At 58.7% G+C, this 23,256-nt stretch overlaps 3 protein-coding genes and 1 long non-coding RNA gene across 22 annotated transcripts in view; 3 read left to right on the top strand and 1 right to left on the bottom strand.

The window, feature by feature from the left end:
• SPEG (striated muscle enriched protein kinase) overlaps nucleotides 1-4,846 on the top strand; it is a 56,805-nt gene extending 51,959 nt beyond the window's left edge. For all 13 annotated transcript variants that reach the window (XM_058703917.1, XM_058703870.1, XM_058703876.1 and 10 more), the window contains 7 exons: nucleotides 82-249; nucleotides 337-952; nucleotides 1,410-1,649; nucleotides 1,732-1,955; nucleotides 3,021-3,096; nucleotides 3,299-3,448; nucleotides 3,773-4,846. In XM_058703917.1, coding sequence (XP_058559900.1) covers nucleotides 82-249; nucleotides 337-952; nucleotides 1,410-1,649; nucleotides 1,732-1,955; nucleotides 3,021-3,096; nucleotides 3,299-3,448; nucleotides 3,773-3,965 — 1,667 coding nt within the window. In that variant the 3' untranslated portion in view covers nucleotides 3,966-4,846. The remainder of the gene's footprint in view (nucleotides 1-81; nucleotides 250-336; nucleotides 953-1,409; nucleotides 1,650-1,731; nucleotides 1,956-3,020; nucleotides 3,097-3,298; nucleotides 3,449-3,772) is intronic.
• Nucleotides 4,847-7,296: 2,450 nt separating this feature from the next.
• On the top strand, nucleotides 7,297-9,179 carry SPEGNB (SPEG neighbor). The gene is made up of 4 exons (XM_058703853.1): nucleotides 7,297-7,432; nucleotides 7,757-8,064; nucleotides 8,634-8,775; nucleotides 8,945-9,179. The coding sequence occupies exons 1-4, from the start codon at nucleotides 7,305-7,307 to the stop codon at nucleotides 9,081-9,083; spliced, it is 717 nt and encodes a 238-aa protein (XP_058559836.1). The 5' UTR covers nucleotides 7,297-7,304; the 3' UTR covers nucleotides 9,084-9,179.
• A 594-nt stretch (nucleotides 9,180-9,773) lies between these two features.
• GMPPA (GDP-mannose pyrophosphorylase A) lies at nucleotides 9,774-17,151 on the top strand. 7 transcript variants are annotated; one of them, XM_058703786.1, is made up of 13 exons: nucleotides 9,774-9,858; nucleotides 10,732-10,792; nucleotides 10,903-11,000; nucleotides 11,923-12,026; nucleotides 12,282-12,468; nucleotides 12,820-12,879; nucleotides 14,180-14,310; nucleotides 15,388-15,522; nucleotides 15,629-15,726; nucleotides 15,894-15,940; nucleotides 16,135-16,227; nucleotides 16,349-16,517; nucleotides 16,852-17,151. In XM_058703786.1, the coding sequence occupies exons 2-13, from the start codon at nucleotides 10,753-10,755 to the stop codon at nucleotides 16,950-16,952; spliced, it is 1,263 nt and encodes a 420-aa protein (XP_058559769.1). In that variant the 5' UTR covers nucleotides 9,774-9,858; nucleotides 10,732-10,752; the 3' UTR covers nucleotides 16,953-17,151. The 7 variants fall into 7 exon arrangements, with proteins under 7 accessions (XP_058559769.1, XP_058559821.1, XP_058559802.1 ...); XM_058703819.1 differs by having other exon boundaries at nucleotides 9,840-9,858; nucleotides 10,738-10,792; XM_058703812.1 differs by lacking the exon at nucleotides 9,774-9,858 and adding an exon at nucleotides 9,871-10,152.
• LOC131497508 (uncharacterized) lies at nucleotides 12,136-14,180 on the bottom strand. The gene is made up of 2 exons (XR_009254992.1): nucleotides 14,106-14,180; nucleotides 12,136-13,997 (listed from the first exon to the last, which is right to left on the bottom strand). It is a non-coding gene; the product is annotated as an uncharacterized LOC131497508 (long non-coding RNA).
• Nucleotides 17,152-23,256: the final 6,105 nt, after the last annotated feature.

Raw genomic sequence — 23,256 nt, 5'->3', positions numbered from 1 at the left:
TCCCTGGCTCCTCACAGATAGCCCTGGGAGCTTGGGCCACCCCTTCTGTGGCCTCAGCCCCTCCCCCATGCTGCCCTACAGGGGAGTCTACCTGGCACCCTGTGAGCTCAGGCATCCCTGACTGTTACTACAACGTGACCCACCTGCCAGTCGGTGTGACCGTGAGATTCCGTGTGGCCTGTGCCAACCGTGCTGGGCAAGGGCCTTTCAGCAACCCTTCCGAGAAGGTCATCGTCAGGGGCACACAAGGTCAGTGGGACAGGACGGGGGGTGGCCAGAGAACTATGGTTTTGCCCCGGGGGTACCATGGTGACGATTTTCTTTCTCTCCACTTAGATTCCCCAGTTCTGCCATCTGCTGCTCACCAAGACGCCCCTGTTACCTCAGGGCCAGCCAGGGCCCCGCCTCCTCACTCTCCTACCTCACTGGCCCCGTCCCAGACTCCCACCCCAGCTCCTGCTCCCCCAGCCCCTCAGTCAGCCGCTCTCAGCCCCTCATGTCCCCCAACACCCCCCAGTCAGGCCTTGTCCTCCCTCAAGGCCGTGGGTCCACCACCCCAAACCCCCCCACGAAAGCACAGAGGCCTGCAGGCTGCCCAGCAAGCAGAGCCCGCCCCACCCAGTGCCCAGGCCACCCCAAGTGAGCCCAGGTCTTCCATCCCTGACACTGGGACCCCAACCCCAGCCTCCACCCCTCAAGGGGTTAAACCAGCGTCCTCCTCTACTCCCCTGTATATGGTAACCTCCTTTGTGTCTGCACCCCCAGCCCCTGAGCCCCCAGCCCCCGAGCCCCCTCCCGAGCCCACCAAGGTGACTGTGCGAAGCCTCAGCCCGGCCAAGGAGGTGGTCACCTCCCCTGTGGGTGGTCCCCCCAGCTCTCCTGGGCCAGAGGGCACCGCTCTTCGACAGGGGCCCCCTCAGAAACCCTACACCTTCCTAGAGGAGAAGGCCAGGCAAGTGGGTCTGGGGAAGGGACGGAGGACGGAGGGGGGAGTGGATGGGATGTAGGGAACAGCAATTCAGAGAGAAGATCAGGTTGCCCTGGGCAGGGTTGGGGAGGGACTGAGATCTGGGTGCCTGGCATATTAAATTCAGATTTTCTCTGCCAGGCACTGTGCCAAGCTCTTTAATCATATGATACCATTTAATCTTCACAACCCTGAGAGACAGACAGAGACTGCATTATTATCATCAGCCGTTTCACAGATAGGAAAACTGAGGTTGGACAGGTTATGGGATTTGCCTGAGGCACAGAGCCAGTAAGTGGCAGAGCTGAGACTCCCATCCAGGCTCCCAGGATTGAACTTCAGAGGCCACGCTCAGAACCATTGCATACTTGCTGCTGGGGGTCCCTGCTTCCCCGACCTCCTCTTCTCTGATCATGTGGTGTCCCCCCACACACACACATAGGGGCCGCTTCGGTGTAGTGCGTGCATGCCGGGAGAACGCCACTGGGCGGACATTCGTGGCCAAGATCGTGCCCTACGCGGCTGAGGGCAAGCGGCGCGTCCTGCAGGAGTACGAAGTGCTGCGGACATTGCACCACGAACGGCTCATGTCCCTGCACGAGGCCTACATCACCCCGCGTTACCTTGTGCTCATCGCTGAGAGCTGCGGGAACCGGGAGCTCCTCTGTGGGCTCAGCGACAGGTAACCCGGTGACCTGGGGGAGCAGGGAGCGAGTGGGGGCAGCTGAGCTGGGATGTCACCTGCTCCGCCCGGGCCCCCCCAGGTTCCGGTATTCAGAGGACGATGTGGCCACCTATGTGGTGCAGCTGCTACAAGGCCTGGACTACCTCCACGGCCGCCACGTGCTGCACCTGGACATCAAGCCTGACAACCTGCTGCTGGCCCCTGACAACGCCCTCAAGATTGTGGACTTCGGCAGTGCCCAGCCCTACAACCCCCAGGCCCTGCGGCCCCTTGGCCACCGCACAGGCACGCTGGAGTTCATGGGTGAGGGCGTCATGCCAGCCGGGGGTTGGGGTGCTACCAGAGGGGTGGAAGCCGGGGCTCACTCTGCTTCACTCACGTATGTGCCATTTAATGAGTGCTTATTATATGTAAGCAACGAATTTGGTTCTTTCCATGCATTTTCTCTCTTTTCTTTTTTTAAGTTTATTTTTTCTGAGAGAGAGAGAGAGCACGAGAGCATGGGTTGGGGAGGGGCAGAGAGAGGGGGAGAGAGAGAATCCCAAGCAAGCCCCACACTGTCAGCACAGAGCCTGATGCGGGGTTTGAACTCACGAATCATGAGATCATGACCTGAGTGAAATCAACAGTCAGCCGCTTAACTGACTGAGCCACCCAGACACCCGCCATGGATTATATTTTCAGTAGCCCTAGAGATTGGCATAACATTACCCCCATTTTACAGACGAAACAGAGGTGCAGTGAGGTTAAGTATTTGTCCAATATCAGACAGTTTATAAATGGTAGAGCCAGGATTTGATAAAATTGGACAGAGAGGAGATCAATCATTAATCTATATACATAAGGTAAACCAGCTACCGTTTAGCTACCTACTGAATACTTTATGCTCATCATCTCTATTCCTTGGAGTTATTCTACAAGCCACACTTTACAGATGAGGAAATGGAGAGCCAGACAAGTTTAGTACATTGCCAACATCCCACGGCTAGAAGGACAGGCCTGGGATTAGAGCCAGCCAGGCTGATTTCAAAGGCTCTTAACCTTGGTGTTGGCCACGCTTTTTGTGAATGGGTGCCCTACCTCAGGGCTGATCCGAGGGAGCTAATGGCCCTGGTTCCCAGTACCTCTGCAGTTCTGGGGACCCCACCATTCAGTACCTGGGCCAATTCCTCAGGCAGCCCACATCTCCGCTGGGGGCCACCCAACTCCCAGTCGACCTGCTGGATCCAGGGCCTGTTGCTCTGGTTGTGCCCATGGTCTTGTGACCTGGGCACTGTCCTGCTCCCCCAGCCCCCAGGGGCCTCCCTTGTCTCTCCCGCTTCCCTGCCATCAGGAAGCTGGTTCAACTTGGCCTCTGTCTCCCGTCAGCTCCTGAGATGGTGAAGGGAGAGCCCATCGGTTCCGCCACGGACATCTGGGGAGCGGGTGTGCTCACTTACATCATGTGAGTGCCCCTAGGACCCACCTTCCGCTTACATCCCTCTCCCCGCTCACAGCCTCCCCAGCACACAATGCACACGCCCAGCTCAGGCTCAGTAGACTTATTTCTGAGCACTGTGCCCTTCTGAACCCCCACACTAATGTCCCCCTGGGGCTGTGAGCTGACCCTCGGTCCGCATGCATCAACTGAACCGTCTCCACAACAGGCTCAGTGGACGCTCCCCGTTCTATGAGCCAGACCCCCAGGAAACAGAGGCTCGGATTGTGGGGGGCCGCTTTGATGCCTTCCAGCTGTACCCTAACACCTCCCAAAGCGCCACACTCTTCTTGCGGAAGGTCCTCTCGGTACACCCCTGGTGAGTAGGCCCCACACTTGCCAACCCATCTGGCATTGCCTGCCCGCGGCCTCAGACCACCCTGGCCAAGCCTGAGCCGAAGCCCCCCCCCGACCCCAATTCCTCCCCGGCCACCACTAATACACCACTACTTTTAAATGGTTGTGCTCTCCACCACTGATGCCTTTAAGCCCCGTGAGGCGGGCAGAGTCACCACCCCTGCTCCAGAGATGGGGAAACCGAGCCCCAGAGTTGGCTCGCTGAGGGATGTGAATCCAGGCCCGGGACTTGGATCCGTGGGAGGGCGGAGCCTTCCAGGCTCACTGTCCCTGGCCGGCCTGGCAGGAGCCGGCCCTCCCTGCAGGACTGCCTGGCCCACCCCTGGCTGCAGGATGCCTACCTGATGAAGCTGCGTCGCCAGACGCTCACCTTCACCACCAACCGGCTCAAGGAGTTTCTGGGCGAGCAGCGGCGCCGCCGGGCTGAGGCTGCCACCCGTCACAAGGTGCTGCTCCGCTCCTACCCAGGCAGCCCCTAGCGGCTTGGACCACAGCCTGGCCTCGGGCTTCAACTCGGGGCTCCACTGAGGCCACGGGACATTCCAGGGCCCCTACTGAGCCGGGTGGGCCCAGGGCTTCGGACACCACCAGCAGCAACATCCAGCCGGGCTGTTACCTCATGGACCTGCAGGGACAGAGGCCCTGGGCTTTGCCGATGCCACCCCGGCCAGAGCCAGAGGGGGAGACCCATGGGCCAGGCTGGGTGGGGGTGGGGGCACGGGAGCAGGGAAGCAGGAAGAGGGGCAAGAAGGGAATGGGTAAGAGACAAGGAAAAGAAGCCACGGGATAGGGAGAGGAGACTCTAGGAAGGTTCTGGGGGGGAGAGACAACGTATCTGGGGGGAAACCAACTTAGCAGGGTATGAATAGCTGGAGAGGAGGAAGAGGAAGGAGTCCAGCGTGTCAGGGCCATGGGCTGGAAGTGAGTGTTGGTGGAGCGGGGACAGGACGTGGAGACAGCGCTAGGGAGCCAGAGCCAGCACGTGAGGGAGGGCAGCAAAGTGGGGGAGGGAGAGGAGAGGACTCAGGTGGGGTGGGGTGAGGTGGGCCAGCTGCCAGCATCCCAGAAGGAGAACCTGGAGCACTGGGGCCTGGAAGCAGTGATTACGGGAGCCAGTGCTCTCCTGTCCCAGTGGATGCAGCTGTGAGCACTCTGCTGGCCCAAGGATGTCCCCGCTGCCCCTCTGTGGCCTTCACCCCTCTTCCCATTCATGTTTATTTATTTATTGACTTTTATGAAATTTCCCTTCCATCCAGTTCCTATTGCCCGTGTTGTCCTGACCATCCCCCCAGCCATCCAGCTGTCTGTGCAGCTGTCTGTCTGTCTGTCACAAGGAAAATAAAAACGGCAAGCAGCAGGACCTGTGTGTGGTCAATGGGGAGGGATGATGGGGGGGAGGAGAACAGGGTGCTGGGGGTGCTGGGACAGGGGCATTTCGGCCTGCTCTTGGCCAGTGAGAGCTGAGGTGTAACAGCTAGCATCTTAGGACCATGGCTCCTGACCCTGACCCTCCTGGCCCCTCACCTTTCCCTTACTCTGCTCCTCCTTCTGAAGTTTTCTGGAATCCTGGCAGGACCACTGACTCCTCACCACTACCATGTAACCAGACTCTGGTGGCCCCCATCTTGTCTCACATATTACCTCATTGCAACTTGGAGGATACTGGGCTCTGGAACGTACCAGTCCACACCCCAAGGCTGGAGCGGCCAGCGTGTCTGCCCAGGAGACAGGCCAGCTCTGGTCCCGACCCCTGGAACAGAAGGGCTTTCATCATGATAATTGGCAAGATGGTGATGATGTCACGAAAGGGCCGCAGAGGAAACCAGGACACGTTCTCGCTCCATGCTTTTGTGTTAGAGCACCAATCAGGCACCTGGGGCGCCAGCTGCACAAGGCTGTGGCCGGCGTGTCGGCTGAGATAGGGCCACCGACGAGCATCTTCCTAGAGCTAAGGGGCACGCCAAGCTGGATCTTCTTGTCCCCATGGCACGCTAGGGAGTCTGATGGGTGCCGAGGCTCCTTGACTCTAGATGCTCCCTGCAGCACCACAGAATGGTCGCTGGGGTCCTAGAACTGAGCTGCCCTGCCCAGAGGTGAAGGGGAGGAGGGAGCCAGTTCTCCTTGTGTCCAGTGGGGGCTGTTTCCTACCTCCTCCTCACCTTGCAAACTCTGTTCTTGGCAAAGTGAGAGGAATTAAAGTCTCCTCCCACCATGAGCAGAGAGAGGTAGCACTGGTGTGTTGCCGATCGTGGTTGAGGGCCCCTTGGCTGTGCCCCCAAACAACCTTCGCCCAGCCTCACCCAGCCCAGCCTCCCTGGCTTCTCAGGAACCCCAGGGAAGAGGCAAGCCCCACCATCATAAAATAACAGGATGTTCAAGCCAGCTGGAAGGAACTACAGAGACGTCTTGCCCACCTGTCATTTTAGCGATGAAGATATACAGTTTGCCTGTGAGAATCTTTAATCCCCTACTCACTGCAAGTGTTTTCATATAAAAATGAGGTGCCTGAACTCATATCTTGATAAATGGTAAAATTCCTCTCCCGTCCCCACTCTGATCTTGAGCTCCCTTCCCATCTCCATTGAAAATGGCATGTGAACTGCTTGTTCCAAACCCGGAGGAGCAAAGGTAATTTATGTCAGCAGAGCTGTGTCAAAATTGCTCTGATCAAAAGGTGACAGTGCTCCACACCTGGGCGGGCAGTTACAAAGAGTGGAAGCATGCTCTTCCTGGTGCCCTGGACTGGGTAGGCTGGACTCCAGGCAAGTCCCAGCAGGGTTAACGGAACCCCTTCATCCAAGCTGTCTGGTGCCCCTATGCACTAGTTTACGACCCCAAAGGGGCTTGGGCAGACCTAGAATTGGGGAATTGGTAAATCCCCAAATCCCCAAATCTCCTGGGACAGTGCAGCCCAGCCAGACCCTACCATGTCACATGGAGGGAAGAGAGTGGGACTGGGATGGTAGAAGGGGGTGCTGTTCTCAAAAATCTTTACCGTCCCCTCTAGGTTTATCTCAGTTGACCGCCAGGGGGCACAGTGCGGAAATGACAACCCTAGGCTTCCAGGGCCAGGGGAGTAAGTGCTTCCAGATTGGTCCTGACAGCCACACTGCCCTCTCATAATTGGCTGGATGGACAGCGAAGTACCCCGCTACTCTAGCGTCATTCAGGGACGCCCCCACAAACACTTGTGCCCCTTAACGGACAGTGTCCTGGGAAGCGCATGTTGTCTGACGGTCTGGGGACTGACCAGAGGGTAAAGCTGCCCCAGCTGGGAGCTGAATCTCTTGTCAGCCTGGGCCCTTGTCTGGTCCTCCCAGGAGTGGGATGGTTACCCCCTGCCCTGGGAGGGGGTGGGGCCGCATCCAGCTGCCCAGCTGTCCAGGTGCTGACATGAAGTGCACCCCAGAGCTGCTCGGGTTTCCTCCCCCGGGCCTGCCCCAGAGGCTGAGCCAGCATCCCAACACATCCTCAGGCTAAATAAGGAGCCCGCTTGGGTCAGTGGGCGGGGCTGGGGTCCCCGGGGGGCTTGGGGCAACCACGCCAAACAAGGCAAGGAGGGGAGTGATGTATAAAACCGGGCCCTGGGCTGAGCACCTGCTCGTGCCCCTACTGTGCCTTCCAGGAGGGCTCTGTCCCACCTCCCACCCAGCTAGTCGACCCAAGTCCCGAAGTCGACCCGCCCGCGGTGAGTCCCCATCCTCAGACCAGCCCCAGACACTCCCATCCCCCAAGATGTTCTGAATTGACAGGGAAAAGGCTGAAAGTCAAAGTCTTTGTGTGAGCCTAGACCCCATGTTTGTTTTTGCGCTCCCCAGATGTCCAAAGCAGCTCCCGCCAAAAAACCAGCGGCTGCGGCCCCGCCTCCGGGATGTACCCTGGATATCAACGACCCCCAGGTCCAGAAAGCAGCCATTCGCATCCAGGCCTCTTACCGGGGCCACAGGTGAGGGGGAGCCCGGAGCCCTCAGGAGGAGGGGAGCTGGAGCTGCAGAAAGCGCCCTGCTGCGTGGGGGGTGGAAGCTGAGCACAGTGTTATGGACCGCTGGGGTCCCTGCACTTAGGGGAAAGCTGTTAGTGAGGTGTGGCACAGTGGCCGACAAGAATAAATCATTTCATCAGGGTAACAATTCAAGAGCAGGCTCCCTCCGAACCCATCCCCACATTTAAAGTTCTAATGGACCGAATGGGGGAGGGGGCGAGGAATTTGGTGCCGGCGGTCCAGAGCCGTGTCGTAGGACCTCCGGGCCCTGAGCCGGCTCTCTGATAGGTCCCGGAAGGAGCTTCGCGAGAAGGGGCCACCGCGAGTGCTGGAGCCCCTGAAGGACGTGGTGCTGATTGAGGGCAGCGCGGCCAAGCTGACTTGCCGCATTTCGGCTTTCCCGGACCCATTCATCCGCTGGAGCAAGGACGGCAAGGAGCTGCGTGACGGGCCCAAGTATCGTTACGTCTTCGAGGACCCTGACGTGGTCGCCCTGGTGGTGCGCGACGGCGAGCTGGCAGACCTGGGCCAGTACAGCATCAACGTAACCAACCCCTTCGGCCAGTGCTCTGACTCGGCGCGCATCCTGGTGGAAGGTACGCGCGCCCCGGGTGCCACCACGCAGAGCGGCACCACCTCCGGGTGCCGCAACTGAGTCCAGCCGCGCGCGATCCGCTGGGCCTAGCCGAGTCCCGATGGGGCTGGGGGCACCGCCTGCCTCAGGAGCCCTTCCCACCCAGACTGAGAAGTCCGCAGTGGGCTTCTATCACTCCACACCAGGGCCCCAAAGGTCACATTGAACCAGAGACATTACCAGCGTTAGGGCCCAGGTCTTCGGACTCCAACCCGGGGCAATTTCCACTACGTGGAGCTGTCTCCAGGGCACCGAGGTGTGTAAACATTCCCGGGCTTGCACTCGTAGTACCTCTTTTGATCCTCCGTCCCTCCCCCCCCCTCTCCCCCGTGGGAAGCTGGAACGGCAGCTGCTAGCCCGGCTTAACAGCTGAGGAGATGAAGCCACAGAGAGGCTACAGGCTTGCCCAGCGTCACACTGCGAGTTTAAATCCATCTCGTATTTAGCGCTGGGTATTATCTGGGGAGGTGATGCCCCTGCCCCGCCTCACCCCTAGGACCCTCACTAGGTCGCATGCCCTTTCTCTTCTAGTCCCTGCGAAGATTCAAAAGGGACCGGATAACACTAAGGCGCGCAAAGGCGCCACGGTGACGCTGACTGCGGAGATCATGGGCGAGCCTGCACCCGACGTGGGCTGGACCAAGGACGGGGAGGACATCGAGGAGGATGACAGGCGAGGGCGGGGACCTGCCGCTGGGGCGGAACGGGGCCCAGAAAACTGGCGGGAGTGGGCCGGGGGGCGGGGAACGGGAGGCGAGCACCAGAGCTGGCTAACCAGCCGGGCCCCGGGCGCCTGTAACCTGACCGCGGCCCGCCCTCCCCTCTCCCGCTCTCCCCGCCAGGGTGTTCTTCGAGATCGGCAGTACCACCACGACGCTGACCATCCGCCGGGCCACGCCCGAGGACAGCGGCAAGTACGAGGTGTACGTGGAGAACAGCCTGGGCATGGACCAGAGCTTCGCTCGAGTGGACGTGGCCTGAAAGGAACGCTCGGACCTTTCACCCTGGCTCCAAGCCCCGGGGTGGGTGGGACCGACAACCCTCCTCCATCTTGCTTAATAAAGCTGCTCTCTCTGACCCTCCGCCTGTTCTGTTCTTTGGAGACGACGTTTCTTTTCCCCTGCACTCCAATCCCACGCTTACTCCAGACCCACACACCACGGTCACAGAATGTTGGGATCAGAATGTTTGGAGAGTGACTGGTCCGGTGCTTTATTTTACAGACTGTAAATCTGAGACAAGGTTTCTCTCACCGACCGAAGCTCCTTCCCTCGCCAGCCGGACGGTCGGAGGATCTTATGACTCCGCCTTCTCTTTTTCTGAGTCCCTCAAGCCCCACCCACTCGCGGTAGGAGGCTCTCGCCACGCCCATCTCAAGACTGGCCACACCCCCTTTCGTCTCTAGCCCCGCCTCTCCGTGTCCCTGTTCTTTACTTTGACTGCTACTCCTAGGCCCGTTCCTGGACAGTTCGGGGTCCTAATTTTAGCTTCCAGCCTCGCCTCTTAGGCCCCACCCTTCTCTTTAGCCACTCCCCTCGATCCCTAGGCCGCGCCCCATTCTTCTCCGTTTAGTCCCACCTCCCTCCTCTTTTGTAGTTGGAAGGAGGGGTAGCGAGGAGGGCTACGGAAAACAAGAGCTTAAGAACTACTATTCCCGGCATACTCCGCGAAGGAGTTCTCGCGAGTCGCGAGAAGACACGTGCGCGGAAGGAGCAAGCGGTAGCTGGTCGCAGAGCTGGAATAAAGGGACCTAGTGGTAAACGGAGCCCAAAGGGGTAGGAGGGAGGGGACCGCCCCTAGACCGGTGGCTGCTCGGAGGTCCCGGCTGGCCCTTCGGAGGTCTGCTCTTGTGTTAGCCCCGCAACCGCTGTCTAAGCAAGGCTAGGGTTTGTTAGACGGAGTCAGTTGTAGGGTTCAGAGGGTCAGCAATCCATCCTCCGAATGCAGAGTTTTAGCACTCGTCGCCAGTATTGGGACTCAGGGGCTAGTAGATTCCGTGTTTGAGATGCCAAGGGAATCTGTCTTTTGATTCACGGTTCATCACTTAGAGGTTAGTTTTAGGATTCAAGTTCGGCATATAGAGGGTTTTTGCTCGGACTTGGGATTCATGAGATGCGGATCAGTGTTACCTTATTTCTAGGGATTCACTCTTAGGATGGTGGTTAAATATCTAGGGCATACTCAGGATTTGAGATTCAGTATTCAGGGTTCACTCTTGGGATTCGGGGCTTAACATCTACAGCATAAGAATGTAACAGTTGGAAATCATTGGGTTTGGGGTTTTGGTTTTGAGGTTTGGGGTCTAAGAGGTCTATTACTGAGTTTTTGAGTTAGCTAGATTTGTTTATGGCCACAGGGAAGTCTGTTGGATCAAATTGCAAGGTGTGAATTTCAGGATTTAGGAGAAACCACTGTGGGGTTTAAGGTCAGTTGGAATCTGGGATGGGATTTCAGATGTGTGGGATTTGTGAGGTGCTGTGTCCAGGGAGGGACTACACTGAATTTTGGATTTACATCCTGTGAGAGGGCTAAGTGTTTCTATTTGGGGTTTGGGGTTTGCTTGGGATGTGAGGGGGGTTCTTGGATTGGGGTGTGAAATCTGAGCCTGATTTCTCTGTTGGGATTTGAGGTTTAGGTAGCAATTGCCATCATGCTGAAAGCTGTGATCCTGATTGGAGGCCCTCAAAAGGGTGAGGAGCCCCGGGGAAAGGAGCAGGGAGGTTGGGCTGGAGCGGTTGGTGGAGCGGAGGCAGAGGGAGGGAGGCAAGAAGCTGTAATGGGCTTCTCTCTCCTGTCTCAGGGACTCGCTTCAGGCCTTTGTCTTTTGAGGTGCCCAAACCCCTGTTTCCAGTGGCAGGGGTCCCTATGATCCAGCACCACATTGAGGCTTGTGCCCAGGTAACCCCGTAGGCTCCCCACTCCCACCTCACTTCCTGCTTATCTTCTTCATGCTGTACGTCCGCCTTTCCAACCGTGTCTTGTTCCCACCAGGCATAACTCCAAGGACTCCCATTTACAAATGACAGTGTGAATGGTGTCCCTTAGAGTTATGCAGTGCAACTGCCCTGCTGTCCTTACTAATCTGGTCTCTCATCTGGCCTCTTCTTGGTTAGATTTCACTCCTATTTTTAAAGCACGGAATGTGCGAGCAGGCAGGAATCTTAGAGACCATTTAAACCTGTAGCATGAGGAACCTTAATGATAGCAAAGCACAGAACTCAAACCGTTGCTCACTATGGAGCTAATTTCTGTCTTGCTTTTATCATTGGGACAGGTAGAGTTTTATCTGAATCCAGTCTCTGCCTGCTATAAGGACTTGAGTACATTTCTCCCTGCTTTGTGAGCCTTAGTTTCCTTATTTGTCAAGTGGGGTGATTACACCTACTTTGTGGGCTGACAGAGCTTAGAGATGAGGTTGGTAAAGTGCCTAGTACAAAGTAGGCACTTGATAAATGGTACCCATATCTCGTGCTGATCTCAAGCTCAGATTGACAGATAATAAATATGGGGGGAAATGAAAGGATTATCTTTTCATGCAGCTTGGTGGGCAGAATCTTTCCTAGGGTGATCTTCAGATGTGGGGGATGGGGGGGGGGTAGTAAAATAATAAAAGATTGAAAGACCAGGGACAGACTTCCTCTAACTTCCTTTTTGTCTGGAGGAGAAATCAGGCCAGAGTGGTAAAGTAAGTGCCCAGGGGCCCCACAGCTGAGACCAAAACTGTGGTCTCTGGACTCCTGGGACTGTTCCAGGGGTTCCCCGAACATTCCCTCCTATCAGATATTTTCTTTTTCCTCCCAACCTCTTCCCTTGTTCTCAGGTCCCTGGGATGCAGGAGATTCTGCTCATTGGCTTCTACCAACCTGACGAGCCCCTTACCCGGTTTCTAGAGGCTGCCCAGCAGGAGTTTAACCTTCCAGTCAGGTGTTTGTGCACACGTGCAGTATAGGGGTGTGGGACGGTGACCTAGGCCTCAGGGTTCTCGTGAGTGGGTCGAGTTGGTGTTTGCCAGACTTTACCCTTCTATACTGGGAGGATTCTTGTTTGGGCCTCTCTGAATCCCTGAGTATATTGGCCTTAGGCAAATGTACTCCTGGGAGCAGGAGGGGTCAGATGCCAGGCTCAGGATATCTGCCTCCTTTGATCTCACTGAGCTGGCTCTGGGGTCCCTGGGGACAGGTACCTGCAGGAATTTGCGCCCCTGGGCACAGGGGGTGGTCTCTACCATTTCCGGGACCAGATCCTGGCTGGGGGCCCTGAAGCCTTCTTCGTGCTCAACGCTGACGTCTGTTCCGACTTCCCCTTGAGTGCTATGTTGGATGCCTACAGACACCAGCCTCACCCTTTCTTGCTCCTTGGCACCACGGTGAGGGGGCTGGGAAGGCGGGAGGGTGTAAAGGGGGTGATCCAGAGAAGTTCCTGGAATGCAGCGTGTCGGGGAGGCAGGGGCAGCCCAGGGAGCTGGAGTGGGAACCGACATCAAGAGGGAAATGTGCCAGAAATCCCAGCAGTAGCTGAGGTGGCGGTGGAGACCCCGAGCCCTGTGGCTGCTTGGAAAGAAGGGAGGGGGAGGGCAGCTGTCAGTTCTCCCCCTGCTGAAGGCCTGTCAGTGGCAGAAATACGTGTCAGGTGCTGCAGAGGAGAGAAAGAAAGCAAGAAAACAGACCTTGCTGCCCTGGAGCAGGCGGGTCATTGTTTTGGTGTGTCTGTCTTTCAGGCTAACAGGACACAATCCCTCAACTACGGCTGCATTGTAGAGAATCCACAGACACACGAGGTGAGAGCAGAGAGGGGGCTGGCTGGGTTCTTACTCTGTGTCATGATTCCCCCACCCCTCTGCTTCTAGAGAATGCTAGAATGCTGGTTTTTTTTTAAAGCACTTTAGTTATTTTGAGAGAGACAGAGAGAGTGCATGCATGCACACACGTGTGTGGAGGAGGGGCAGAGAGAGAGGGAGAGAGAGAAAGAATCCCAAGCAGGTTCCATGCTGTCAGTGCAGAGCCAGATATGGGGCTCCATCCCTCAAACCGTGAGATCATGACCTGAGCTGAAATAAGAGTCGGATGTTCAACCGACTGAGCCGCCCAGGCGCCCTGAGAATGCTGGAATGCTACTGGGGGGGCCCCAGTGCTGTCAGACTGGTGGGGCATACCCTTGGTTGTTCATCTTCTATCCGTTCTAGAGAGATTGGCAAAAAGCAAAGGGGTAACAGTTAATTTCCATGGGTTCAGCGCCCCAATAGATGTATGCACAGGGTGCTATGGGAACACAAAAGGAGGCCCACCCCAGCCTTGCCTGGGTGGGGGCTGGGAGAGCTCCCTGGAAGAAGCAAGTTCTGAGCCCAGTTAAATTCACATAGAGGAAGGAGACTGGAAGGCATTGCAGGTAGGGGGCCTGCAGGGCAAAGCAGAGGTTCTCTGTCCTTGTTTGTGAAACTCCCGGCCCTTGAGCCTAATTGACTTTCACACCGACCTTTTATTTGCTCAAGCTTTCGTATTAAAAATACATCTAAACAGGCACACGCAAGTAGACATACACACATACACATAAATATGTGTGATTTCGGGTGTTTTTAAGTTTTATGCGAGGCACTAGCTAGGTGTTAGAGAGACAGAGCCAAAGAAATACAATCCCTGCCTCTCAGGAACCCCCTGTCCGTGGGAAAGACAGGCAAAAATCAAACTTTGCAGATGACACAGGTGCCACAGTGGGGTGTGGCCAGAGGCCACGGGTGCCCAGACCTGAGAAGCCACCTGTGGGGCAGAACAGAGGCACTCACAGAGGCAGTGGCAGAGTCGACCGGGTTTTGAAAGCTGGGTTTTCCAGATGAAGAGCGGAGAAAGGGCATTCCAGGCACAGGCAGGCGCGACCGCATTGAATTGTGCTCCAGGGTTGCTGGGAGGTGGGGAGGATTGGGAGGGAAAAGGCGCGGAGTTGGGACTTCTCTTGAAGGTGAAGGGCAGTGACTGCAGTTAGGAAGACCACCCTGGCGGCGGGGAGTACCTGGAGATCAGAAGGTCTTAGGGGATGGTGGCAGCGGCCCCTCCTCTACCAGACTCAGCCTGCTGTGTCCCCAGGTCCTGCACTACGTGGAGAAACCCAGCACTTTTGTTAGTGACATCATCAACTGCGGCATCTACCTCTTTTCCCCCGAAGCCCTGAAGCCCCTTCGGGACGTCTTCCAGCGTAACCAGCAGGATGGGCAACTGTGAGGCGGGCCCCATGGCCCTGTAACCCAAGTACCACTCCGTCCCAGACCACCCGTAACCCCCCCCCCCCACCCCAGTCTCTGCAGGCTCCATCTCTACCCGCTCACCTTCCTCCTTCCTTTTCCTTTCCTCTTGTCATCCCCAGCTGAGCCTTCCCAGTCCCTCCCCTTCTAACCTCATTCTGTCCCTCTTCCTTATCCATCCCGGTTCCTCCTCTGTCACTGCCTGCCCACTCCCCTTCTGGTCCATTTCTCTCAAGCCCTAAGTGTCCCAGAGATGTCTTTCAGAACAGAAGGCAACACACACACTTGGGCGCACACACGCTTGGGTGTAGAGACATGCAGAGAGAGAGAGAGAGAGAGAGAGAGACACACACACACACACACACACACACACACACTCAGGCTGACGCTCCCCTCAGAGCATAGTGCCCAGAGTCCTGCTGAGCACAGTCCCCTCCCCAGGTCATCCTTGGAGGCCCCGGATGTGTTTCCCCCACCCCCGTGGGTCCTGCCCTTCACCCCCTCCTCCCCGCTGGCTCCCCATCTCGTGCCTCACTCTCTCACTCTCATCCATCTCTGCTTCTCTCTCCATCTCTCCCGGCCTCTGTCTGTTTCTGCTGAGCTGGCACCTCTACCATCTCTCTCTCCCCCTCTCTTTCTGTGACTGTCTCTGCCCTCACCAGCTGTCTTCCTCTGGGGTGAGTGTCTGTGTTTCCTTCCATCCTGTGAGAGGGAGGGTAGCCGGAGGTGGGATTGGGAGGAGTGGACGGGGAGGAGAATAGGAAAATGGGGGGAAGCTATGTCTGGGTCAGCTCCTTGGACAGGGGGCCGAGATGGGGTGTGGGTCCATGCCTGGGGGTCCCCCAGGATAGCACCCTAGCTAGGGGTGGAGGGTGATGTGGGTAAGGGCAGTGGGAGAGTCTCCGGGGACATAAGCCTCCCCTTGGAGAGGATCTGACCGGACCTGGAGAGGGGGTGGGATTCCCTCAGATTCCTATCCTCTGAGAGGCTGTGTGGGTCTCCCAGGCCAGCTCAGCCGGGGCACTGATGCCCACGTCTTCTCCTCTCTGCCAGGGAGGACTCTTCAGGCCTATGGCCAGGGGCAGGCACCATCCGCTTGGAACAGGATGTGTTCTCAGCCCTGGCTGGACAGGGCCAGATCTATGTGCACCTCACTGATGGTATCTGGAGCCAGATCAAGTCTGCAGGGTACGTATGCCTCTGGGAGGTGAGCGGGGCACCTGGGGGTTGAGACTTTCAGGTACTAGGCACCTGCTGGCCCCTGAACCCCTGTTCCACTTTGTGGCCCCTCCAGCTCAGCCCTCTATGCCTCCCGCCTCTACCTGGGCCAGTACCAGCTCACTCACCCAGAACGCCTGGCCAAGCACACCCCAGGGGGTCCACGAATCCGAGGTACCCGCCCTGCCCCCTTCCTAATTTTTGCCCCCCACCCCAGCCTCCTGTACCCTCTGAGCCATGACTCCCAACCTCAGATTCAGAGGTGAAGACTCAATCCCTGCCCTCCCTGAACCAGATATGGTTTAGGGTATTTGCTCCCAGGTCTTCTCTTCTGCTTCTAGGAAACGTTTACATCCACCCAACGGCCAAGGTGGCCCCGTCAGCTGTGGTAAGCGGTGGGCCAGGCTGTCCGGATGGGTGGGGCGGTGCAGATAACTCCTGAGCTCAGAGTGCTGGGCTCTGCGTTGTCAGCCCATTGTGTGGCCACAAGCAGGTCCCTTCCCTTTATCTGTTCTATGAAGGGTTTGGATTTGGGTTTCTCCAAGGCCCTCCAGGGGTCATAGTATGTGTTCCTCTCCACAGCTGGGCCCCAATGTCTCCATTGGGGAGGGGGTGACCGTGGGCGAGGGTGTGCGGCTCCGAGAGAGCATTGTCCTCCATGGAGCCACGCTGCAGGTAGGTGCCCAGGCACATGCGGCAGGGCATGGGACCCCGAGGCTGCAGGGGAGGGTTGAACCCCGCGGGCTCTGCATCTGGCACCTTCTACTCCCTCACTTCACACTGTCGTGTTTGGCAGGAGCACACGTGTGTTCTGCACACCATTGTGGGCTGGGGGAGCACTGTGGGGCGCTGGGCCCGTGTGGAGGGTACCCCCAATGACCCCAATCCCAACGACCCGCGAGCGCACATGGACAGTGAGAGCCTCTTCAAGGATGGGAAGCTGCTGCCTGCCATCACCATCCTAGGTATGGCTTCCTAGGGGACAGACGGCTGTGGAAAACCTCCACAGGTGATGGCTTTGCCCTGTGGGGAGCATGCGTGCACGTGTTTGTGTGTGTGTGTGTGTGTGTGTGTGTGTGTGTGTGTTTGCGTGCACACATACACGTGCATGTTTACTCCCTTAGCAAACATTTACCAAGTGCTTGCTGTGTGCCAGGCCCTGATTTGAGTCACTGGGGGCAAGAGGCCAGAGCACAGATGGGCAGGGAGGGATCCCTCCCGGATGGCAGTGGCCCCAGCTCCTGGCCTCTGGTCTCCCCTCCCCATGGCTTCCTCCTGGTGCCCTCGTCCCCCCTGCAGGCTGCCGCGTCCGGATCCCTGCTGAGGTGCTCATCCTGAACTCGATTGTTCTGCCACACAAGGAGCTGAGCCGCAGCTTTACCAACCAGATCATCCTCTGAGGGGGACTGCCAGAAGTCACCCCTCCAACTCCTGCCCACCCCCCTCAAGGCTGCTGCCTGCATGGCCAGCCTCTGTCCAAAAAGACCGGAGGAAGCCAGGCAGGATCTTCACATGTCGGGGAGCAACGTGGGTGGCCGGGTGGCTGGGGAGACTCCAGCCTCCCTCTCCGCTCCCTAATAAACCCCCGTGAACCTTGGAGCCAGCACGGACTCCCGTTTGTGCCTGGGCTGGGGGTGGGGGTGGAAGGGGGGCAGCTGAGTCAGGCCCCCCCACATTAGCATTTAAATTGGAGTCATCGCTGCCGGCTCATGAATAATGAATCTGGAGCCCTGGTAAATCTCCCCCTCCCAGTGCCTTTAGCCTCTCTCGCTGCTAGGGAGGAAGGCCCCCAAGGCTCCCAGCCTGCCTGGCCCCTGCCTTCACCCCCACCCCAGCATGGCCAGCTTGCCAGCCTTCCTGTTCCTCTTCGTTGGTCCTGGCTCCGGCTCTGAGTGTAAGGATTCTGAAGGGAAGGGTGAAGGATTTCGGTTGGGCCGTGGGGTGCTGGCCGTGGGCTCACGGACTGAGGACCACAGGCCTGAGATTGGATCAGCCGGTGGTTGCTTTCCTCAGTTTCTGCCCGGCCCGGCCCCAGCCTGTTTTCCACTTTGCCAGCTCCATCTGTTCCTTGCCTGGCTTTTGGCGGGGTGGGGGTTTCTCCCCTCCCGAGGCCTGGTTGGTGTCTGTCTTCTACTCCCCTGGCAGGCAGGACAGACCTAACTAAGCTGGTACCTGCAGCACAGTGGGGTCCCCTGGTGCTGGGAGGGGAGGGGCCCTGGCCACCTCCCGCCACCAACTCTGCCCTTTGGGAGGTCTTAGTCCTCTCCACATTCCTGAAGCCCCAGAGAAACCCAACCATCTATCATGTTTGCCCGTGACCCCCGTGTGCCCCCCTTGGTGCCCCCCCCCCCCCGCCTTTCCCCAGCTGTGGGTGCGGAGCTTAGTTGCCAGATGAGCTGGTAATGATCGTAATCTGCTAATTGAGAGGAATCTAATTACCCAAAGAGAATGGGGGGGCAGGGTGTGGGTGGGAGGGAGGAGGGGGTCCTGGCAGCAAGCAGGGGTGGCAGGCGGCAGGGTGCCGGGGCCTTGTTATCGGCACCAGGGTCTGGGACAGAGCCCAGGATTTCAGAGCTTCAGAGCTGAGCAGTTAGGAAGATGTGCTTTCTCTGGAGCTGGGCTGAGGGTAATGTGGGAATTGGGCTAGATGTGACCTCCCAGCCCCCTCAGGCCCTGCAGGCTGTATGGGAGCGTGTGTGAAAGGAGCCGGGTTTTAGCAGTCCCGACCTACGACCTGCCTTGACTCAGCCTCTTTCCCATTTCCTGTCCCTGCCTCCAGCCCAGACCTTCCATTATCAGCATGGGGTTGGAGGGAACAGCAGATGCTTACTCTGGGCCTGGGGTCAACTCCCTGAGGAGGGAGCTGGGAGAGAGATGGGCTATGGGGCCAGAGACTGGGTCCCTTCCCTGCCCTCCCCCCAGTCCTGACCCTTCTGTTCCAAGTGGTTGGCAGAGGCCATGGCAGCTCCATCATAAATATGATAATTTAATTATTTTCTCAGCAAAACACCGTGAAATCCAATAAGTCTGTGTCAGGCCCTGGCCCCCGGGACCCCCCTCCTAGGCCCAGTGGGGGTGGGGAGAGGCACTGGAAGGGGAAAGGGTCAGTGTTTGAAGTGGGGGGTGGCCAGTGTAGCAGAGATCCTTGTAACATGCCCCCTCCCACCAGGCTGCCCTAGTCACTGCTGCGTGTGTGCTCAGGCAGAGGTGGGGGTCTAGGAAGGAGCTGTGATGCCCTCCACTCCCCTCCAGCCCTTGTCCGCCCCAGGAGGGACTCAGCACCCAGTCTGCCTCTGAGGGCACAGCTCAGGGCCCAGGATGTGGGAGCCCCCTTCTCCACCACCTCTAAGTCTTCATTGGCCCTGTAGGAGTAGGAGGGTGCTGGCCCCCAAAGGGTTTGAGAAGGGAGAACGGAGGGAGCTGGGGTGGGAAGTGGGGGTGAGCGGAGGGAAGGGATGCGGGGGAGGGGTGCGCTCCTGCCATTAGTGCTTTTTTAGGTTTCCATAAAAAGATGATTCTGTAAAATCCACGAGGGGGAGCAAGCTGGGGGCTGGGAGGGGGGCAGGTCCCTGGCACCGAGCTGGATGGGGCAATGGGAGGAGAGCTGGGGACCGACCGGGACCGAGCTTGGACGGAAATTTGGATGGGCTTCAGGAGCCAGCGAGGGGGAGAGGCCGAGCCAAGAACACTGACTGGGGGGAGGTTGGCTGGGGTGGGGTGGGGGCAGGGCCCTCATCTCCCTCCTGTCCCTTTGGCGGGGCTGACCAGGGCCCCAGTCCCACCACCATCTCCATCCCCTCCCCCTGGCGCTGAGCAGCCATTATCGGGGGAGCAGATTGCAGCCCCCTCCCCCTCTCCGGGAAGCAGGCACAGCTGGGGCCCCGCCACATCTGCCGCATCAGCACGGAGCACAGCTGGGTGTGCCCAGAGCTGCGCTCCCCAAAACACAAAGGGGAGGGCGGGGGCCAAGGAGAGCCCAGACCCCTGAGACAGACACACTGACACTTCTGCCAACAGACACACACTCCTCGAGGCGAAGCTACACCCACCACCACACACGCTCCCTCCTGTGCAGACAGGAGAACTGACAAACACGCAATTACTCTGCCCCGCCTGCCACCCCCGCTCCCCTCCCCCCCGCCCCTTCTTCCTCCTCCCCTTCCTTCCCTCCAGGCTCCCCTTTCCGCCGCCTCGGCCACCTCGCCTCCTCTGGAGGGAGCAGGGGCCTCACCCTGCCTGAGCACACCTTTCTGGGAGGCACGGAGAACCGGAGGGCAGGAGGTGGTAAGGGGCCGCCCGGTCTGAGCAGGAGCCTGGGCAAGCCACAGCCCACCCTCCGGGCCCATACTCCTCCCTACAAAGAAGTGCCCCTTGAGACATTAGTTCTTGCCACCCTGGGCGTGATGGGGCTGGCGCTCCATCCCGGGGCGGGTGGGCTGAGCACCCTTGACTGTTGCTCCCCGTGGCAGAGTTCCATTGGTCACCTCAAGGAGGCGCTGCGTTGCCCTGGGTTCTCCAGCCAGGAGCTCAGAGGCTCCCAGGGCCGGCATCTGCCATTCCCACCCAATCTACCCTGCTCACCCCTGCTTAGCTCTGCCACCCTTGGTACTCGCGGGGTATGGGGCCTAGCCAATAGTGGCAGAGTCCCCATGCCCAGAAGAGATGATCAGGAACTCCTTCTTTCCTCTCTGCCAGGCAGTAGTCATCTCCTGGCCCCTGATTTAATCTTGCCCCCTTCACAGCCCTTGTTTCTCCTGCTCATCTCCTTGGCCCTGATGTCCTGCCCTCAGCCCTTTCCTTCCTACCCCTCACCCCACGCCCCCCCCACCCCCGTCCTGCGTTGCGCCCCCGCCCCTGCCCCTCAGAGCTTTAATCCCTCCTGCTGCTGTGCCGCCTTATCTGCTCCCAGCAGCTTTCGCTGCTGCAAAGCCCTCTCCCCCTCCTTCTCTGGATCTTCTCCCCCTCCTTCCCTGGCTCCCTCTTCTCTCTGACCAGCACCCCCACTCCCAGCCGGTCTGTCTCTCAGGCCTCCATGACAGCTCCTGGCTGACCCCAAATTTGCCCTCCAGTGCCCCTTGCCCTCTCTCCAGCCTCAGTTCAGAGGTTGCCTGATGCCCACCCACTCCCACACTGGTCTCTTCCTACCCTGCCCCACCCCCTCAGGCCCCGCAGACTTGGTCAGTTTCTGACTAGCCAAGATTTTTCATCTTTCTTCTTCCCTACTCTCCCTTTCCTGGTCCTCTCTTCAGTTCCTCCGGTTGCCTGCCCCTCGATCTTGGACCTGGTGTCCTTCGGCCCCGGTGATCCATTGCCTTGGCTTGGCCATCCTCAAAAGGGGACGGGGGGGGGGGGGGTGTTGGTGTGAGCCACAGGAGAGGGATCAGGCTGGGTTGGCCCTAGGACAGGGAAGGGGGTGCAGAATGCTGGCGGGCAGTGGGGGCAGGGCCTGGCGGTGGGACGCTAACCCTCTTCAGTCGCCTCAGATCACGTCCGGGCCTCCCCACCCCCCTTCACTGGAACTCTCATTAACCGCTTCTCCTGCCTCGTCCGCGGCATAAATAACCCAGATAAATCAGCCGCCGTCCGCCCCCCCGCCCCTCGGCCCCCGCACAGCCCGTTTGTCACCGCTGCTCGCTCACCAGCCAGGCCTGGCCCAGTCCCGGCCTCCACCCCCCCATCCTTGTCCCTTCCCGCCCACGTCTGTCCCACACTAGCTCATCCCTTGGTCCGCACCAGAGCCAGGCCTGGGACAGGTGTCTGGGCTCGGAAGGATGGCAAGGTGTCCACTGGGAGGAGGGGGAGGCTGAGGACTCTCTCTAGGAGAGAGTTTGGGGGTCATGTCATTTATGTGTGGGCCACCCAGGAAGGGAGTCTGAGGCTGACACAAAGGTGAGAAGGGGCAGATGCAACTCAGCATGGGGGGGGGGTCCCTCTGCTGGGAAAAGAGGTGAAGCCCTAAAAGCCTGGGTATAGGAAGGACCTTGGAGGATCCCTTAGGAGCCCCCCAAGCTGGATCATGAGAGGTGTCTGGATCTGCCTTTGAGGCATTTTGCCCAAATAAAACCTGCACCTTCTCAGGTGCTCTGTAAGAAACTTCTGCCCTCCCTGTCATCTCCCTCACCCTCTGTCCCCCATTCCCATGCCCTGCCTTATCTGGCTGTACAGATGCCACTCTAATCTCTGCCTCTCAGTCTAACCACTGCCATCAGGAAACCTAGTTCACCCTCTGGGGGATGGAGATGGGTGGAGATTGGACTAGGAACAAATCTGGGAAATGGGGACAACTGGAGATCAGAGGAAATCTGGCTCTGAAGCCCCCTTACCCCTGTGCCCCACACCTACTTGGGAACCAGGTCCCTGACAGACCCTCTCCCTCTGCTCACACCCAGCTCAGGTCCTGGCCAACCACACTTTGGCCCTGATGCTCACTGCAGGGGGCAGGTGGTCCCTGGGGAGTGGGTAGGGGAAGTCAGGAGGGGATGGGGGAGCTTGGGCGCAGGGCTGGGGGTGGGGGTGGGGAAGAAGCTGGGCCAGGCCCCAGGGACCAGCTGGGCAATGAGCCGGGGAAGCAGCCGGGAGGCTAAATGAGGGAGATTATCACCCAACTGCAGCCGGGCAGAGAGGGAGGCAAGCAGGGAAGCGGGGAGAGGGAAGTGGGGGGGGGGGGGAGGACGGGGGCCAGAGGGGAAGGGGGTGTAGGGGGGGCAGGAGAGACGGAAGAGACTGGAGGGGAGGCACAGGATGGGCTGCAGGGATGTGGAAGGGGGACTCTCGCCAAGCGTAACCAGATTCCTAGGGGTCTGGGAGACGGGGTGATGGGGACCTGGGGACAATTGGAGACAGCTGGCTGTGGGGCACTGGCGGGGAGTGAATGCAGTTCTACTTCCCCGTGGCCTGAACTCTCCTCTCCACCCACCCCCCAACTTTGTGCCCTCCAGAGGAGTGTGATTTGGGCTGATGATGACGGAGGCCAGTATGTTAAAAGAGTATGACCCCATGATCTCAGTGGATGGCAGGGCAATTTAGGCATTGAGTACAGGGTAGCAACGAGTGCTGGGGAGAGCTTGGGGAGTAGCTCCCTGATTTCTTGGCAGAGCCCCAGACTGAAGTAACCTTAAAAAAGCAATTAAATCACCTTAAAAAAAAAAAAACCGGTAAAGAAAAATCAATACTAGGAGAAAGGGGAAGAGAGGCTGGGGGAGGAGGAGGTGGGGTGGAAGCACTAGAAGGGTCTAGGAGTCTAGGAGCCTAGGAGTCTAGCCGGGAGGGCAGAGCATGGCAGGGGGCTGCCTGGGTAGGGGGTAGAGAAAGGGGGACTGTCTGTGGTCACTTGGAGACTCGGAGTGCTAACTCGGCAGCTGCTTCCAGTGCCATCCCCACTTTCCCCTCTGGGAGGCCGCCAGACGCAGCCCTGACCCCAGGGGTCTCGTCTTCCCAGCTTGGGGGAGCTGGCTTGTGGGGAAGCCCAGCCGCAGTCCCCCACCCCGCCCCCAGGAAGCTACTTTGATGAGAGGCTGGGGACAACACCGCAGGGTGCCAAGGGTGGCCAGGGCAGGGGGCTGGTGGGCTCTGTGCTGGGGCGACGGTGACTGATGGGGCCTGACTTGGTCTCACAGCCAGGGTGGCCCCCGTGGTTCCCTACCCCCACCCCCGGGGTAGCCGCCCCGTGGGCCCCTCCTCTGGGCCCAGGCGGGGGCTGCGACT

This window comes from Neofelis nebulosa, chromosome 2 (assembly GCF_028018385.1).
Source record: "Neofelis nebulosa isolate mNeoNeb1 chromosome 2, mNeoNeb1.pri, whole genome shotgun sequence".
Classification (NCBI taxonomy): Eukaryota; Metazoa; Chordata; class Mammalia; order Carnivora; family Felidae; genus Neofelis; species Neofelis nebulosa.
Note: the sequence above shows the minus strand (reverse complement) of the source record. Positions and strands in the feature narration are given on the sequence as shown.

Coding starts and splice junctions, on each gene's coding strand:
- SPEGNB (XM_058703853.1), top strand. CDS start 7,305: ATGTCCAAAGCAGCTCCCGCCAAAAAACCAGCGGCTGCGGCCCCGCCT. Junction 7,433..7,756: donor GCCTCTTACCGGGGCCACAG/GTGAGGGGGAGC, acceptor GCTCTCTGATAG/GTCCCGGAAGGAGCTTCGCG. Junction 8,065..8,633: donor GGCGCGCATCCTGGTGGAAG/GTACGCGCGCCC, acceptor TTTCTCTTCTAG/TCCCTGCGAAGATTCAAAAG.
- GMPPA (XM_058703786.1), top strand. CDS start 10,753: ATGCTGAAAGCTGTGATCCTGATTGGAGGCCCTCAAAAGG. Junction 12,880..14,179: donor AGAATCCACAGACACACGAG/GTGAGAGCAGAG, acceptor CTGTGTCCCCAG/GTCCTGCACTACGTGGAGAA. Junction 15,727..15,893: donor AGGGGGTCCACGAATCCGAG/GTACCCGCCCTG, acceptor TTCTGCTTCTAG/GAAACGTTTACATCCACCCA.